At 37.8% G+C, this 19,810-nt stretch overlaps 1 protein-coding gene across 3 annotated transcripts in view; it reads right to left on the bottom strand.

The window, feature by feature from the left end:
• SLC4A4 (solute carrier family 4 member 4) overlaps nucleotides 1-19,810 on the bottom strand; it is a 388,838-nt gene that overhangs the window by 158,810 nt on the left and 210,218 nt on the right. For all 3 annotated transcript variants that reach the window (XM_004038792.5, XM_031010225.3, XM_019025724.4), the window contains exon 7: nucleotides 17,281-17,357. In XM_004038792.5, the coding sequence (XP_004038840.3) occupies nucleotides 17,281-17,357 (77 nt within the window). The remainder of the gene's footprint in view (nucleotides 1-17,280; nucleotides 17,358-19,810) is intronic.

The following is a 19,810-nucleotide window of genomic DNA, read 5'->3' as shown; positions in this document are numbered from 1 at the left end:
TATCTAAAAAGCAGTATCTGTTAATAGTCTTCCCTCTCCTACCCCTCCAAAAAAAGATGCTAAACATAGGATTTCTTTTATTCTTTCTGCCCCACAAACTCCAGCTGCCATTAGGAAAGAAAGGTTGTGGAAGGAACAACCATATGAAATCAAAATAAATAGACAAATGAAAAAACATTGTGGGGCTACTGACTTCAAGAAAAATAAAAAATATAGTTTCAGGAGAATTGTTTTACATGCATTCTCTTCTGCACATACCCCACTTGGGGTAACTAATAAAAAACATATACTTCTCTCTTAAAAAGTTCAAGGCATGCATGGTAAAAGGGTAGAATAACCAGAGGTAATGTAGGCAACCAAGAGTTAAAAGTTAATAGTTTGAAAATAATAAATAAATAAAAGTTAATGGATTGACAAACACTTATGCAGAATGCCTATCTTGTGCAGAAACTGGAAAAAACACTTTCCATTGCTTCTCCCACCCTTTGCTCCTCCCTAGTATAGTTTATGAACCCAACAAAGCTCTGCCCTTGGCACCATTCAAAGCTCAGGGCTGGTGCTTCAGGCCTTAGGCCCTCTACTTCCCTGTTCTCAACCTCACCTGCAGGTCCCTTCACTCAGAACAAAACAGAGAAGTCAGGGCTCTTATGAAAGCACAGAGCAATGGTTCTTAAGGTTGGCTGATGGGGATCCAGGGAGTGCATGGGCACCTGGAAATTACACACAACTTTTTGTCCTACATATTTATTGTGCATTTTTCTGGTGAAAGCATCCACAGTTTCATCATAAGCTCAAATGGATCCTTGACATGAGAAAAGCTTAAGAACCACTGCATTAGACCATCCTTGCACTGAAAAAGTAGATAAGAATGGCCACAGCTCTGTTACTCTGTGAGGCTTTGATCTCTAAACAGAGTTCATATTGAAAGATTTTTGTGGCTCAAGAAATGGGAAATCTGGGCTTCCTAAGCACAAGGGGGAAGAGATGCACAGACCACCACAGTGGGAAAAGGAACAACCACCCTTCTCCAGATGCACTTCACTGGCAAGAGCATGTTCCCCAGCTGATCTGAATCACAGAATTTTAGAACTGGAAGGAACCTAGAAGGGCTCAGTTTTGGCCCTCCTGAGGACCAGAGAAGTTAATACATGTTCAAGGTTATACTCCTAGAACAGCAACAAGCGCCCTTCCCCAAGTCCTCCTCCATTTCTGCTCCCACCATACCATGGGGACAGAAAACCATTAAAAGAATCATCCACTAAAATACTTTTCTTTTTTTCAAAAAAGCCATTGAGGGAAAGTGCTTAAATGCAGAAGTACTTTTCACTTAGCACATCAAATATGATGACAAAAATCAGACTATAAAACTAACAAGTAGACATAGCTCTTAAGACCTGTCAGGATGAGTGCTTTAATATCTGATTATTTGGGATCTAATAAGAAATTGTCAATAAAACATCCATTTGCAGAAAGACAGTTGATGTAAAACACACAATCTATTGACTTCCAAATGACTGCTAGCAGTTCTTTAAGAATTCAATACTATAAGCTGGGAAACAATTAAACTAGGTCTTTCCAAGGCTGAGATATACAAGGGAACATATGGCCCCAGCAGAACACTTCAAACAGGCAGCTGTATAGCTATAATTAAATCTGTAGTAGTCATGCTATTATTTATTTAGCAGATTTTTTAATGTACCCTTCACAGAGGTCTCAGAACATGTACCAAATTAGAACAATAAAGAATACTGAAGAAGCAGAAAAAAGGAATCAAGAGGAAAATAAGACACTGACACAAAGGCAGGCAACAACTACACAGAAGTTTGGTTGAGAGGTTCTTCATCTGCATCTGGGGGCTTCTGGCTGAGCCACCAGTAGGTTATGGTTACTTAACTGACATATTGACCTGAGATCCCTTCACTCCTTTGTTCTAAGGTCAAGCCCAAAGTCGGCTTCTTATTTTTGAATTCCTATAAATCACAAAGTCTTTAAATTACTTAAAGACTGACTAGTTTATAATACCCCACCCAGTGAACACATTCCTAACATACAGTCATGTGCTTCTTCTGGTACATTATAGTGAAAGAAGGAGCATCAACTCAAGAGTTAATTCAGAGTCACCTCTGCCCACTCCCCAGTTCCTGACAAAATTCATACTCCATTTCTGTGCTAGGACATTTAACATCCTACATTATTTACCGATTCATCTCACAGTCTATAATGAGACCTCCTAGAGAGCAGGGATTGTTTGCTGTTTCTTTCTGTAGTCCTGATACCTACTGTATTATTTAAGTGCAAAGAAAGACTTTAAAAAGTTCATATATACATTAGTGACAAAGCTCAATTTCCTATATAATTCATCCTTATATTGAAATGAAATCTGCTTCCACGAAACATCCATATGCTATTGCAATTTTATATCTGGAGCAAAAAACAATAAATCTATTCTCTCTCACTGGAAGGCAACTTTCATGAGCCTTGTACCCTTCAAGCTTTCTCATCTCTAAAAGTTTTGGATGAGTTACTTCTATTTTTCTTCTTAGGTTAGTGCCCAGGCATCTCACTACACTGTTACCATAACTACATCTCCTCAACTATTTCTGAATAATGGACACCTTTGAAGAGTCTAAATCTGCTGAAAGTCATAAATTCTCTGTTCAAATAAAGTAGGATTTTTCACGTTCTTATTCACTCCACATTTAGATCTTACATAGTTTATCTTACTCTTGTGAAATTCCTGTGGTTTGAAGCCTGTCAAGATCATTCTCCATCTTAATTATATTACTTAAATTTTAGATGGCAGTTTTGTGTATTTGAAAATCTGATAATAATCTATTATGTCTTAATCTAAATTGCTAATACAGTTGTTTAGCAGAGCAATACATGCTAAAAAGTACCATGGCATTAGAAACCTCTTCCACTTTTACACTGGCTATTAATTGACACACTTCGAGTACAGTTGTTTATCCAGCTAAGAACCTTCTGATGTTCATGCGGCCCTCAGTTTGTCTAAGTGCTTACAGCAACATCACTAGGCCCTACAGATGCCACATTACAATGAAGTGCCCTGCTCAGAAAATAAAACGTAGCATATAAATACACTTACATTCTTCTACCCAACATGTATAGCAACAACTTAGACCACAGATAGGCAAACTTTTTCTGTGAAAGACCAAACACTAAATACTTTAGGCTTTATGAGCAAACATACAGTATCTGTCACTTATTCTTTTTTTTTAACTGCTTTTTAAAACTGTAACCTTGCTGAGCTTGCAAGCCATACAAAAGCAAGTTACTGGCAGGCTATGGTCCATGAACTACAGATGGCTGGATATCATTTCTCCAATTTTGAAGCAAATGGCCTATTAGTGAAGATAAACATGTAGCCAAAAATTAAAATAGGCAACTATTTGATGACAGTTGTGGTAGGTGTCATGGTAGAAAAGCACCATGTGCTGTAACAGCTTATAACAGCAGCCCCTAGCAGAGACTGGGGGCAAGGGGGGGGGCGTGTCACAGAAAACTTCCCTGAAAAGGTGACATTTACAGAGAAATAATGGGCGAACACCAGTTGCCTGGACAAGGAAGAGCATTTCAGTGAACAAAAGCAGCATGTCCAAAGACCCAAAGGTAGGAGGGAGACTGCCATGTTAGTGAAACTGGAAGAATACCATATGGTTGTAGTAAAGTCAGGACGGGAGAAAACCTGGCACATCAGCTTTGGAGAGAGACACCAGGCAGGATAACACAGGTCTTGGAAGGTCATGCCAAGGATTCTGGGCTTTATCATAAAGGCAACAGGTAGTCATCGAATGGTTATAAGCCACGAGTGACACTTTCTGTACACTCTTTCAGCACAAAAGCCTGTCTTACATTTGCTATATATGCCCACAGTGCTTTGTCAGCTTTCTATGGTCTCAGCTTAAAAAATCACAATAGTTTGTATCAATGTAAAAATAATGATTAATGCACTACCACAGGCTGGCTAGTGGCTTGTTATTTTCAAGAAAGGAGAGGGGAAAGAGAATACCACCAATATAAAATTTGCCTGTATATACTGCTGTGGAACTAATTAATGTGGAATCATTCTAAATTCAGATTTATTCCAAAACAAAAACAAAAACCAAAAAAACCACACTACTATTCTATTTTACAACTGCCTCTCTCTTGAACTTCTCCAAAAATTGAAAATGTATTCCCAACAGTCCCTCAAAGTCTTAACTCATTTCAGCATTAACCCAAAAGTCCACAGTCCAAAGTCTCACCTGAGACAAGGCAAGTCCCTTCTGCCTGTGAGCCTGTAAAATCAAAAGCAAGCTAGTTACTTCCTAGATACAATGGGAGTACAGGTATTGGGTAAATACAGCTGTTCCAAATGGGAGAAATTGGCCAAAACAAAGGGGTTACAGGGTCAATGCAAGTCCAAAATCCAGTGGGGGTGTCAAATTTTAAAGCTCCAAAATGATCTCCTCTGACTCCAGTTTTCACACTGATGCAAAGGGTGGCTTCCCATGGTCTTGGGCAGCTCCACCCCTGTGGCTTTGCAGAGTACATCCTCCCTCCTGGCTGCTTTCATGGGCTGGCATTGAGTGTCTTCAGCTTTTCCAGGCACACAGTGCAAGCTGTGAGTGGATCTACCATTCTGGGGTCCGGAGGACAGTGGCCCTCTTCTCACAGCTATGGTAGGCAGTGCTTCAGTAGGGACTCAGTGTGGGGGATCCAACCCCTCATTTCCCTTCTGCACTGACCTAACAGAGGTTCTCCATAAGGGCCCCACCCCTGCAGCAAACTTTTGCCTGGGCATCCAGGCATTTCCATACATCTTCTGAAATCTAGGCAGAGGTTCCCAAACCTCAATTCTTGACTTCTGTGCACTCGCAGGCTCAACACCATGTGGAAGCTGCCAAGGCTTGAGGCTTCCACCCTCTGAAGCCACAGCCTGAGCTCTACATTGGCCCCTTTCAGCCACAGCTGGAGCATCTGGGACACAGGGCACCAAATCCCTAGGCTGCACACAGCACGGGGACCCCGGGTGTGGCCCACGAAACCACTTTTTCCTACTGGGCCTCTGGGCCTGTGATGGGAGGGGCTTTCATGAAGGTCTCTGACATGGCCTGAAGACATTTTCCCATGGTCTTGGGGAATAACATTAGGCTCCTTGCTACTCATGCAAAGTTCTGCAGCTGGCTTGAATTTCTCCTCAAAACATGGGTTTTTCTTTTCTACTGCATTGTCAGGCTGCAAATTTTCTGAACTTTTATGCTCTGTTTCCCTTCTAAAACAGAATGCTTTTAACAGCACCCAAGTCACCTTTTGAATGCTTTGCTGCTTAGAAATTTCTTCTGCCAGATACCTTAAATCACCTCTCTCAAGTTCAAAGTTTCACATATCTCTAGGGCAGGGGCAGAATGCCTCCAGTCTCTTTGCTAAAACATAACAAGAGTCACCTTTGTTCCAGTTCCCAACAAGTTACACATCTCCATCTGAGACCACCTCAGCCTGAACCTTATTGTTCATATCAGTATCAGCATTTTTGTCAATGCCATTCAACAAGTCTCTAGAGGTTCCACACTTTCCCACATTTTCCTATCTTCTTCTGAGACCTCCAAACTGTTCCAGCCTCTGCCTGTTACCCAGTTCCAAAGTTGCTTCCACATTTTTGGGTATTTTTTCAGCAACACCCCACTTCTGGTACCAGTTTACTATATTAGTTAGTTTTCATGCTGCTGATAAAGACATACCCAAGACTAGGAAGAAAATGAGATTTAATTGAACTTACAGTTCCACATGCCTGGGAGGCCCAGAATCATGGAGGGAGGTGAAAGGCACTTCTTACATGGTGGTGGCAAAAGAAAATGAGCAAGAAGCAAAAGCAGAAACACCTGATAAGCCCATAGATCTCATGAGACCTATTCACTATCATGAGAATAGAAAAGGAAAGACTGGCCCCCATGATTCAATTACCTGCCCCTGGGTCACTCCCATAACATGTGGGAATTCTGGGAGATACAATTCAAGTTGAGATTTGGGTGGGGACACAGCCAAACCACATCAGTGATGAAAATAATAAGTACTAGATGGTATTGGAAATTCAAAACAGGAGTAGTTAACATAAGCTGGAATATTCAAGGATGGATATAAAGAAAAAGTAACACTTGACAAGTTTTGAAGTAAAGGTAAGACTTGGAAAAGTAGAGAGAAAAAGAGTAATTTGGGTACAAGAGTAATGTGCATTCAGTAAGATTCATGAAATGACAATCGGACATACATTTCTTTACAGTGTGGATAGAGCAGTATAGAGCAGAAGTTAAGAGCATGAACTCCAAAGAGCCAAATTAACAATGCAAATTTAAAAGATAAGGAATGATACCTAAATGAAATGGACTTTCATCCCATCAAATCTTACTGCAAAGCAAAACCAAAAATAAAAAAGCAGTAGCCCATTTAAATAATGAAAATGGCAATGATGATGAAGATTTATATAACATTTTGAAGTGTATTAAGTATTTTCCTTTTCACAAAACAACTCAGTAGAAAAAGCAGTTCAGACTGAAGTATAATATCTCTATTATGAATCAGAAAACTGAAGTTCAGAAGAGTTAAGGTTTACTATGCTTACTTAAGTCTTCAAAGCTATTCCTATGATCCTGGATGGATGTTTCTGCTGCCACAGTGATTAAAATACTCAGTGTTATGTGCTGATACTCTGGATGTCATTGGTGAAGGTCAGTGAAAAAAGACTGATATAATAAAAAAGTATAATCTATGATCTCAGATTGTAAGTTTATATCTTAGCTTATTAATAAAAAAGTTCAATAATAATCACTTTTTCCTCTTACCAGAATAAAATTTTAAGGTCATAATGATGTGCATTTATCAGACTAAATGAACTAGAGTTGACCCTATCTATAGTGAGAATGAATACTTAACAGCCTGAAAGTCAAAGAACCATGGGGTTTAGCAAAGCACAAGTGAAGATCTGTAAATTAAGTGTGTTGTAACTCTCTATTCATTGTGGTCTGTGGACAAGTCAACTAACTAATCAACTTTCACTAATTCTACATGTCACACTAACTACAAAAAAAATAACATTGAAATGTTGTATTTCCTCAAATTTGGAAAGTTTTAGGCTATTATTTCAAATAATTCTAAAAGCCACAATAATTTCCATTTATTAGATGAACTAAGTCTTTTACTTGTATTGCTAAACTCTAGATAGTTGCATTCCAATTTATTTCTCCCATTTCTTACCTAACCTTTTATCCAAGGAAGAATGTTTTATTTGGTTAAAACTCTTTTATTCTGTCATTTTTGTTCTCTAGAATGGAAAGATGCTTCTAAAGTCCCTGGTTCCTCTTTGATTGATGGCTTTGGCCCACACAGTTGTGTCTTTCACTGAACCCCAGCTGCACTTCACTGTCAGCACCACAGTTTATTTGGTGTGAATAATCAGCTAAGATATAAACTCACAATCTGAGATCATAGGTTATACTTTTTTATTATATCAGTCTTTTTTCACTGACCTTCACCAATGACATCCAGAGTATCAGCACATAACATTGAGTATTTTAATCATTGTGGCAGCAGAAACATCCATCCAGTCACCATAAGACCCTTAAAAATTTTTTGTTATTCATTTTTAATAGTAATTCTGGTAATTAGCCTATTCAGCATGATGTTTGCCTCAAAGACAAACCAAAAGCCAGAAACTTCGATTGAATACATGTCTGTTCCACAGTGGCTTTCAGGGACCTAAAAAGACCCTAATCCAACTAGGCAGAACTCATTATATCCACTAAGAGCACAGGCACTAGGACCAGGATGCAGCTCTATCATTTAGATGCTATTTAACTTTAGGGAAATTACTTAATCTCCTCATGCCTCCAGTTTGCCAATATGTCAAATAGAGTTGACAGTACCAACCCCAAAGCATTAGTTGTAATTAGATGTCCAATCTATGCTAGTTGTTAATTATTGCTTACGTAGCAATAGACTCAATACTATCAGATACAGCTACTGAATGATGAAGAGTACAGCTAATTTTGAAGTTCAAAGCTTACAATCACTCCCTATGCAATGACTCAGTTACTTCCTACCCTCTTATATGTGTATGCATGGAACACTGATTAGTCAGGAATGTCATCTTGGCATGATTAACCACTGGCTTTCAGATTGTAGAAAACATTACTGCTGTCCTTTTAACATGGTGGCAAAAAAAAAAAAAAAAGAATCATTGTTTTCATTTCAGTTCAGTTCTAGGAAGTAAAACCAGCCCATTGGTGGGTAACACATGGAGAAACCAGGAAGCTCTGCTGGTGACTGATAAGGTCATGAGATTCTGCTGAGACACATAAATCAACCAGCCACTGGATCAATCAGACAAGTGAGCTAGAAACAGTGGGGAGCTCTTCTCTTTCTAAAGAAGAACAGGAAAAACTTCCTCCCATGGTGTGACCTCTTCATAAACTTACTCTGCAGAGATTCCCTATTAAGAGGGAAATTGGGGAGCAGTAGAATCTGCAAATATGCCCCAACATGTAAAAAAAAAAAAAAAAGTGTTGGCTCATCTTTTTATTAGCCATTTCAGTTGACAACACTCCTTCAAAGCTCCTAATAAAGCACTCCATATAAGGTATAAAACTTTTTATTTAACTAACTTTACAGTCTGGCATATGTGCATTTAAAATTCTCTTGGGGGTTGGGGGAAGGAAAGGAAGGAGATGTAGATCCAAGCTGCAAATGTGTTGAATAATATTCAAAGGGAACACTTGTCCAACTCTTTTTGCAATTTTTCTTTTTGTTCCAAATGCTGACCACCAAGAAGGGCTCTTGAGATGAAGCCATTTTTTAGTTGCCAAGGAAATTCCCACAGAGCCTGAAAAGCCCTCTCAGAGCTGGGAACAGCAACATCTTCAGTCAAAGCAAGAAGATACAGACAGGTGGCCAAGTCTATGGCCACTGCACTTTTCACCTCCTTACTTCAGAATACAAGTGATTAGCCAGCTTGGACGTCCAATTAGATCAGGAAAATAAACTCAGTTTTAACCTCTATACTTTAAGCTTCTGACAAAAAGCCCCCAAAGTGAGCTGGGAGGCAAATGCTAGATACTGAGATTCTTTTCATTTTGAATCACTAAGCTTTTAGTGGAGTGAAACATAAAGAATAAACTCAAATCTGACCGGCAAATAGTATCTTAGCAGTGGAGGTGGATTCAATAAAGTGTTTAAAGATCTAGAACATAACTCATATAATCTTTTGGGAAGATAATTAAATTCGCAATACACGGTAATCCAGCAATTCCACTTATAAAAATTTCTCCTCCAGAAATACTCATGAAAGAATGCAGAAAAATTACAATAAGGGTACTTCTTAAAGGCTTATTTGTACAGCAAAGAACTGAAAATATCTAGTCATAGAAGATAGATTCAATAAAATACGATTCATATATACTATATAGCCTTTAAGAAGAATAAGGTAGGTGTCCATGGTATTGTTAGTTTAAAAAAAATCAAATTTTAGGACAATACAATCACATTTTTATTATTTATATAGAAATATATAAGTATTCATCCATCAGAAAAGTTCATTGAACTCAACATCAAGCTGCTAATGGCAGTTGTTTTGAAGGATTTGAATTTAAGAATTTTCACTTTTTATTTTATTCATTTTTGCTTTGTTTAAATTTTACAGCATTGCTGTATATTTTGAATCAGAAAATTCTAAAGTTTTAAAAAATATTGTGGATAATAACATGTTACTATAGTAAGTAAAGAATGATTCCATGGGTGGGGCATAGTGGCTTACGCTTATAATCCCAGCACTTTGGAAGGTCAAGACAGGCAGATCGCTTGAGCCCAGGAATTTGAGACCAGCCTGGGCAACATGGCAAAACTGCATGTCTCAAAAAAAAATTATATATATATACACACAAAAAAAAAATTAGCTGGGTATGGTGATGTACACCTGTAGTCCCCACTATTCAGGAGGCTAAGGTAAGAGAATAGCTTAAGCCCAAAATGTGGAGGCTGCAGTGAGCCAAGATTGTGCCACTGTACTCCAGCCTGGGTAACAGAGTGAGACTCTGTCTCAAAAAGAAAAAAAAAGAATGATTCCCTATATATATTTACAATTTCTATAAAGTTTTAAAAACTGTACTCAAGAGTGTTCATCACAAGGTATTGCTGTTTTCTGGTTTTGTAACAATTTGCCACTTCCAAGAAGAAAAATGCTCGTTTCTTTTATGAAGTCTCTGTCAGATGTAAGTAACTTGTGATGTGAGAGTATACGTCTATCAAAGATTATTGTTGACAGCATGCTACTGTTCTCTGAAATATATTCTAGGTATATGCCTGGTATTGGCATACTGGCAGAATGCTACATATTGAAAAGGGAAAAAAAGTGACATCAAATGTAAAACATGCCAGTTTATTAAGATATGCAATAGCTACAATTTCTTTGGTTAAATGTTGAATACAGGGATGCAGTGCAATCGGAGTTCAATTCTTTCATAGGAACAGGTAAGAATGTGGCACAGAGCCCCTTTTTGGCTGTTCTGTCCTGTTCCTACACATCCTGATGCTCCTTTCTGAACCACAAAGACTAAGAAGGTTTCCTGTTACCATTCTTCAGAATGGGCTCCAGTGAAGCTTTCATGAATCATGTGTCATTAGCCAGTTGGCATGCCTCATGTTAGCCAACAGTAATAACAAGAGGACCACAGGTGCAAATATAATTACTCAAAAATTCAATCTCACTATTCTTGGTGGCTTACACCCACTTCTAGTGCATTAAATATTTCAATAATTAATATTTACTAATTAATAATGTAATATAATTAACAGTACATGGATGACCTTTTAACTGGGAAACTCTTTTTCTTTCTTACAATATTTCTATGACACAGAAGAACTTCCTTTGCTGATAGTAATAAGGTCTTAATGGCTATGGCTAACACATTAAGAAATGGGCTCTTATGGGTCTGTGGGCTCTCATTTTAATGCACTGGGATATTCATACAATACTTAATATAGGAATAACACCAGACGATCCAACACATTCACAAATTTCTCCATCCTATCACATTACATCTCCAGTGAGCTTTTTAAAATGTAAATCAGAACATACAAACTCTAGGTAAAAATCCTAAGAGAGTGTCTCACTGCACTCAGAATAAAATAAAAAGGTCCTCCGGCATATTTTCCTGACTTGTCTACCACTGCACACCTGCTACATTTGCTCCAGCCACTTATGATATTTTTTTTCCTGTTTCTTGAACACACCATCTTCATTTCTGCCTTAGGCCTCTACTCTTGCTTTTTGCTCAGCCTAGAAACCTCTCTCACCAGATCCTCTCCTTACTGGCTAACCCTCTTACCTATAATAGTTTTCCTGTACCTCTCCACATTACCCTGCTTTATTTTCAAGATAGCACTTTTGATTATGTGAAATTATCCTATGTATTTATTGTTTTTCTTGATTACAGTCTGTCTCTTCCCAAAAGTATGGAAGTTCCATGAGTCAAAAGATTTATCTGTTTCATTCACTTCTGGAACCCACAACTAAGAACATTTTCTAGCACAGAATATACATTTTGAATGAATGAATTCAAATCATAGCTGCATGCAGGGATGGGGTGTTTTAGGAGTTCAAATTTATTGTAGCGCAGTTACTTAAAACCATAGCTCTAAATTTCACAAAAGGCTCCTTTTTTCCTAAAATAATACATGAGATAGAGTTCAGTTTACTTCATACAGGATCATCTGCTTCAGTTTAATGCTGATACAAAACCTGTTCTTAAATGAATGCTAGTTTTCTATTCCAGACAAATGGCTTTTAAGAATGTACAACATTAATAAATGCGGAGATGCAACTGTCCCAATTTTAAAATACATACCTTCTTTAAATCAGTATTAATACCAATGCTTCTCAAACCCTACTAATCCCTGTCAACTGTTTAAGCTTTAAGAATATGGGAGAAGCATAGAATGGGAAAAGGAAGCTATCTTAAGCCAAATTTCTTGTAGACAGGGAAAAAATAATGACAGACATGTTTTGTTAATTATCTAAGCACAAGCTGTTTCCTTGTGAAAGGGGCCCAAGGATATCATTGCATGGCTACACAAGTTCCCCTCAGCGACACCTGGCTGAAGGAAAGCTGTAGGTGCTGAGCCAGAGAGATGCTCACCAAAGTCACCAAAACTGTAGTGACTAAGGACCTCTAAGGACCCTAACTACCTTCTCACAACACGCCTTTGTTCTTAGGTTTTCACAGATGTGATTCCATCTGGAGCTCCTCTAACATAGCAATGTCTCACTGCTCCCTGAAAACATGCTAAAGACAATTATTATAACCTCAGAAAATACGAATCTTTCTTAGACACTGTACCTCCTCTGAGGGGTGAAGTAGACCACCCACATTCAGTGTGAACTGTAGGTTTTTTTGACTGAGCCATGGAAAGGAAAAGGAGGTGCTTTTGTACTTTTCCTTCACTGTGAGCATGAAATAACTATTAATGCTAAGAGAAGCTTTATGTGAGCCCTGGGATGGAAATGTATGTTCAAAATCATGAGAAAAAGTCATCTCAGTGGACCTGGTTGACTCACTCCTATATCATGTATGTGTAAGAAAAGGATTGGGGGTTATTCCCCCAATAATCACAGGATGTTTCCTTCTAGATTTCATTTTAAGATAGTTATGGCTTAGCAACTTTAAACTTATACACGGTTAATGGTTTCATCCTCATACTCTCTGACAAAATATTTAAATTCAGGTCTATTTCCTTAAAAGACCAAGACTTCAAACACAGGAATCAAGGCAGCAAAATATATTTAAACATAATAGGCAACAGACAGTGCTAAAAATGATTCTCATATGCTTTAGAAATTAACCTTAGGCAAAACTCCACCACAAGACCTATGGAATAGATTCTCAGATTAGCCAGCTAAATAATTAATATCACAGAAATAATAACCAGATAAGCAGTTACAAGGTTATGTGGACCTCAAGTGTCCCCCTGAGAATCTGCAGGCTATTTCTACATCTACTGCATCCACTGCAATCTACAAACTACAATTTCACTTGAGGTTGACATGTAATTGTGAGATGTTATAGCATTATTAATAAACCTGGAAAAAGTCAACATTTTTAAAGCCATTGCACCACTAAGCACAGTATTTCTACAAGAGTTAAAGCTAAGGGGTAAAATGAAGAGAAAAGCTCTTTCTTATCCTCATAGCTGAAGCCATATTCACATGAAAACTGTAACTAAAGCCACTGCATTTGATAAGCACCCACATCACATGTAAATTTTTAAAAGAACAGAAAAAGAATAAGAAGAAATGGAAAAGCAAATCAAAGGCAATCAAGAAACATAATTAGATAATGTGAAAAATACTCCATAGCAACAAAATAGAAGAGATTATTTATGTAGATTTACAACTAGATGAACTCCAGATGTATTTTTTAAATCTACTTCTCCACAGGTGTTTTTCTGCTTAATAAATATAACATCCAAGTTGGAATATGGTTGAAGCATTGAATCACCTAAATTCTGGCTATGCTCTTCTTCTGCTGTTAACTATTTTAAGCCATTTTTCAATAAAGCAGCCGCTACTGAAATCGTAAGCACATAGGCTTGGCAAAGCCGGAAAGAAAAAGTGCAGCCCACAGATTTGTTTCTTCTGTTTTCCCAAAACAGAATCTCATAAAAAATATGCCCTCAAATTCTGTCACTATGTAGCTGTCAGAAAGAGCAATTCTGTTCCTCTTCATAACTCTGAACCCATTCTTTGTGCTACTAAGAAGTTAGATAGCTCCAGGAAGTTGCAAGGCACCATCACAACTGTTCAAATTGTATCCAGGCAGAATAATCAGTCAATCAGAAATTTCAGTCCTGGTCAAATGGAAGTTTTTGGGGCCAACTTGGACAAGTACACAAGACAAGTTTGAGTTTACTGCCAAGATCACTTCCAGGACACTGGCTAATTAATTATAAAAGCTTTCTCAAAACAAACATAAGCCTGGAAACCTTTTTTTTTCTTTCCTGTCCAAACAGAGAAGAAACAGGTTAAAAAAAAATAAGAGCCAGAGTTTATCACAGCTTCATCTTACTTGCAAATCCACTTTCCTTTTTCTTGCCCTAAAATGATCCAGGAGTTTTTGTATTTGAAGTTACCAAAATAGTAGGTATAGAAACTGAAAATGTTAGTTTGATTTCTGTACCTGTACCTTTGGTTGTAGAAGAGATTATGAATTAGTTACAAAAGCCTCTCTTCAAACTCTGGTAGGAAGAGAGAATGGAGTTTCTTCCTCTCTTGAAGAACTCATTGGATTAACTATATACACTGTAATAGATACAAATTAGATTAATAGTTGGTCTTATAATTATATATTTATCAACCTTCCTTTGCTGGCTTTGAAAACAAAAGGAACATTCCTGAATTAAATTTTCCTCGCTTCATCTTAACATGAACCTTGATGACTATGAGATGCCAGTGATAGGCACTGAAGATTCTGGTTTTAAAGACTCCATTCCCATGGGCTTTATAACAAAATCAATACCCACAAAAAATGTTCCACATATTTCTTCTACTACTGGAATCAAAATGTTATGTAATATGCATCTTAAGCCATCAGATTTCTTCTGCATATGCCCAGATATGAAAAGACCCAATAAGTTAGTAAATTTATCTGTCAGCATTTACCAGCTGCTTCTTGTCAAATTCCTGGCAAAAGGAGAGCTGCCCTTAATAAAAGAAGGCTTCCTCAAGAACTCCATCAACAAGATATTCCTAAGCCTAATTAGTACACTGCCTTAACCAGTATTAAGACTCATGGCAAACCTTGCAAATAATCAGCATGGCTTGGTAAACAATGAATGGAGACAAAATGTGCAAAATAGATTTAAGAAAACTTCTAGTGGCCTGAGTTCTCCCTTTTCCACTACAGGTATGTATCTACCAATGTACCCATATTTAAATGCTCTTCTTCCTGATCATTTCAAGAGGCAGAAAGATGAAAGGAAGGTGACAATCCACATTAGCATCTGAAGGAGCAACTGAAGGAGTCAAGAATTTATCTCAATGTAAAGTGGGAGGTAAGTAAAGAAATTAGTCCTGACCTAAACAGAGTCCCTCTTCTGGGGAACACAAATGAATAAATGAAGATAAGATGGATAACATCAGATTTCAGAGCATCATAAAGGTCATCAAGAAGTCCTGAACTTAAAATGATGGGAAGCCACTAACCATTTTTAATCTAGAGTAGAAAAATGAGGGCAACTATGTAAAAAGTATATTGAATTGAGAAAAAATGGGGACAAGGGATCAATTCCAACAGCTTTTCTAGCAATTCAGATCTGAGATGATGAAGACACTACCAGGGAGGAAGGAAGGAAGGAAGGGAGGGAGGGAGAGAGAGAGGGAGGAGGGGAGGGGAGGGGAGGGGAGGGGAGGGGAGGGGAGGGGAGGGGAGGGGAGGGAAGGGGAGGGGAAGGGACAGGAGAATGGAATGGAATGTACACCCTTCCCGTACTTTCTAGAATTCACCAAGGCCTATAAACCTCTATGACTACTACAAGTGCTGTCAGTTAAAGAAAGAGGAACACCATCATGAATATGGCTTCCTGAAAAAAATCAGCAAAGTGTGAAAAGAAGAATCTTCAAACTCACCCACTTAAAAGACAGAAAGAGAAAGAACAAGTCATCCCTCAGTATATGTTGGGGATTGATTCCACAACCTCCATCAGATAACAAAATTGGACAATGCTAAAGACTCTGATATAAATGGCATACTATTTGTATATAACCTACACACATCCTCATATACACTTTAAATTGCTCTAGATTACTTATAATACCTAATATAAATGCTATGTAAACAGTTGCTATGATGTATTATTTAGAGAATAATGACAATAAAAAAAAGTCTGTATGTGTTCAGCACAGACACAATTTTATTTTCATTCTATCCATGGTTGGTTGAATCCATGGATATGGAACCATGGATATGGAGGACTAACTGTACAATTAGCATATCAAGCATGGAGCCAACTAGAACCATCTCTTCTACTATATCAAAAGACAAAATGGTAAGTTAAAAGAGCAAGGATCAGATATTTGATTTTCTGAGGTGAGTTATGTATTATAGTTTCCACTTAGCAAAGAACAAAACTAGTGTCCATCATCACACAACTAGCCAGTTTTGGAACAAGCAGCAAGACCAGATTTTCTTGCTTCATGTTCCTTCTTCTTTCCAATATATGCTACTTCTCCTTCAATCCTGGGGAAACAGTCAGGATTTCTATGATTTTTTTAAATATACTGCTTTCATTTCTTCAAAACTTTGAAATTTTTTCATTTAGGAAGCGTCATTTTTCCATATACTATATTCTTAAAATATAATTTTCTTGCAGAAATATTTACTTAGCTGGGCAAAAATGGCCCGGTTTACACCATATTCTCTTCCAAAGAAAGCAAACAGATATTCAAAACCTGATTGCTCTTCATTCAACTATATGTTTTAATAGACAAACAAATATATAGCTAGTGAGAACTTAGCTGTCATTACCTTGCCCTAAAGTATCCCCCAAAAGTTAACAACAATGTCAGCATTTCTTAGCACTTCTTTTTTTTTTTTTTTTTTTTTTTTGAGACAAAGTCTCGCTCTGTCACTGAGGTTGGAGCACAGTGGTGCGATCTCAGCGCAATGCAACCTCTGCTTCTCGGGTTCAAGCGATTCTCATGCTTCAGCCTGTGGAGTAGCTGGGATTACAGCCCTGTGCCACCGTGCCTGGCTAATTTTTGTGGTTTTAGTAGAGACGGGTTTTGTCATGTTGGCCAGACTGGTCTTCAACTCCTGGCCTCAAGTGATCCGCCCACCTCAGCCTCCCAAAGTGCTGTGATTACAGGCATGAGCCACTGTGCCAGGCCAGTATTTCTTTATAATTTACCAAAGTACTTTTTTCATAAGTTATCTCGTTTAATCCCTAGAATAAACAGAAGGCAGGGATTATTACTATTTTAAAGCTGAGACAACTATTGCTTTAAGATTTAAATTGCCCAAGTGATGCATCTGCAACAGCTGAAGTAGACGCACATTTTTCCCTTCTGATTCCAGCTCCCTTCACACACTGCTTCTCCTTCTGCCCAGGAAAGTGCAAACTGTTGTCTGCACGTAAAGGTCCATTTTAAGTGAAGCAACCATCACCTCTAATCCTTTCTCAGCATCTTTTAGATATATGTTCTCTTACATTTCAAAGAAGCAAGAATTTTTTGCTTACCTGGTCCTTCTCCGGTTTATCAGAAATGTCATTCAGACTGGAGGAAGTCAGATTCCTATGGGTCATGGCTGGGCTACCTGGAAAAACACAAGTAAACTCTAATTAAAGACTTCTTTGCAATAACACAAAGACTTTGGTGGTATACTTAATAAACATTAGTAGATGATGATGGAAATGGTGATGATACTTTTAACCACACTAGGGTTCTTCTGAAGAGTTTTCCAGAGTCCAGGTTGGAGTACAAACATAGTTAAACGTAAAGTATGTAAAATCTCAAATACCTTGTTTAGGACTTACTGCCTGGTTCAGTTTCAAGGTAAGCTAAACTTTGAAAGAAACTTCTAAGACAATAAGCATAAAAATAAAATTGTTCCTGGTTTTGTTCACTCTTTGTCATTGCCCTTTACATACATGCTAATCTATCTGGTTTCCTTTCCTTTTCCTGTTGCCTGCAGAGAGCGGCTGTTTCCTCATCTTCAGCAGAGCTGACCCTGGATGCCAGGCCCAGACCTCCTCTCCCCCAGGCCTTTGCAGCCCTTCCTAGAATGCCACTCACTCAGATCAACCTGAAAAGTCTTGGTCAAAGTGTTCCCTTCTCTGGCTAACACTTGGATCAAGAATATTTCTCATCAGTGGGCATCTGATGTAGAATCCTCACTCTTTGCCTCAATGTAGTGTTATCATAGGCTGCCTTATTTCTCTGCATTCCCATTTGCCAGAATAAAATAAGTATATCCTCTTTTCCCCCTTAACATGTTAAACCTCTTCTTCAAGTGAAAGGATGGATGTCATCGGAATACTACATGGGAACCAATCTCCCTGACCATATAGCAGCTGTCAATATGGTTCACTGGTGATCCATCCAATGATTTCAGACACTATCATACACAAACAGAGAGGAAGGACATGTAGAAGAGCCACAGGCTGTTTTCAAGTAGACCATGTTAATCAACAGAATACTGAACTTTCATTCTGCAGTTGGACCTGAAATTTCTAGGCTTGCTAAGCAAAAAAGAAACTAACTTTTCAAAGCCAAGATGTTTGACCCAACTGCTGCAGGGTGCTGAGTAATGCATTCATCCTTAATCCTCAATGATCTGACTCAGGCTGCTCTTTACAGCAAGAGGACAAGGGTTGAAAAGAAGCACCAAAGTTCTAACATAGCTTCATATTTGTTTCCAAATAATTATTTAGGTTACAGACTTTAATTCCTTTAGATACAGACCTCAACATATAATTTCACAAAAGACTAAAATCTGCCCCTAATAAATTAATGCCTATATAACAGCAGTTATTTAAATATCATTCCTTTTAACCACCAGATCAGAAAAATTATAATTTCCTTGAACTGGCAAGACAGGATATTTTCCACTCTGCTGCATTTCATCAAGTAAGCATGGCCTAGATCTCTTAAATCTTTTACCTGGTTGGGTGTTTTATTCTAGGAAAATTTAAGCACAGAGCATTATTCAAAGGAAAATAACATTTGAAAATGTGCTTTATGTGCAAAATTAAAAGAACCCCTTTGAAGGGCACATTTTCTTCTTTGAGCCACATATTAGATTTCTAGTGTCCACTCAATACAAAAGACACTAGGTACAATCTTGAATGCCCCCAAATAATGCTGAGATTGAAACTAATAGAAAATGATGAGTACAGACAATTTTGCACTTGACGTTTAAAAACAAAACCAGCTATTTGGACTAACTGAGTAAAAGTTCTGCCTGAATAAGTGAATAAATCTGAATTATACAATCCTAAAGGAATGAAGCCTTAGCAATCCTAATCATGTTAAAAATAGCTTATGTAAATAAATAGGTAAGATAAATTTCTAATCATCAAATAATTTATATGTAAGTGGCAGTACTGAAATAAATTTAAAGCAGTTTTCCATTAAGTAATTTAAATTTCCTAGCCAATAGCCTAAAGTCATTGATTTGCTATAGGCATTCTTTATAAATACTGCAAAGGCACATTTCAGCCCATGCACTGTCGTAACTGCTGCAAAATATGAATAGGTAGAAGCCAAATTAATGAGGTTTTCATTATAATGGTAATCTTGATTGATGTGACAGCTTTTCCAAGAAACCTTATATACCGTCTCATCATTCTTCGCATTTCTGAAAGACAGTTGATAGTATGGCTATCTATATTTATACTATATGAGGAGCAAGAGAAAGGTTCAGGTCCAAGAAAAATGCAGGAACCAGATGAGGAAGAGAAGACTAGTATTAAGAAATAATCAAATCTGTTTCCTCTCCTAACTTTCTCTGATTCTCATTAATAAAAGTAATTAATATTAACAGCTTCACTAATGTTTAACACTGCAAGAGTCTGCTAGTCAACACTTCTAGTAACTAAGCAAGATGATCAGCATTCTTCAATCTTTTTCCATCCCCCTCCCTACCAAACTCCCCATCCTGACTTCCGAAGACCTTGAAGCAGAGACAAATCCTTCCCAATTCTCTAAATCAGTGGTTTCTACAGTGAGGTCTCCAGACCAGCAATATCCACATCACCTGTATGCTTG

Source organism: Gorilla gorilla, chromosome 3 (assembly GCF_029281585.2).
Source record: "Gorilla gorilla gorilla isolate KB3781 chromosome 3, NHGRI_mGorGor1-v2.1_pri, whole genome shotgun sequence".
In the NCBI taxonomy this organism is placed as follows: Eukaryota; Metazoa; Chordata; class Mammalia; order Primates; family Hominidae; genus Gorilla; species Gorilla gorilla.
The sequence above is the reverse complement of the archived record's forward strand: the minus strand, read 5'-3'. Positions and strand labels throughout refer to the sequence as shown.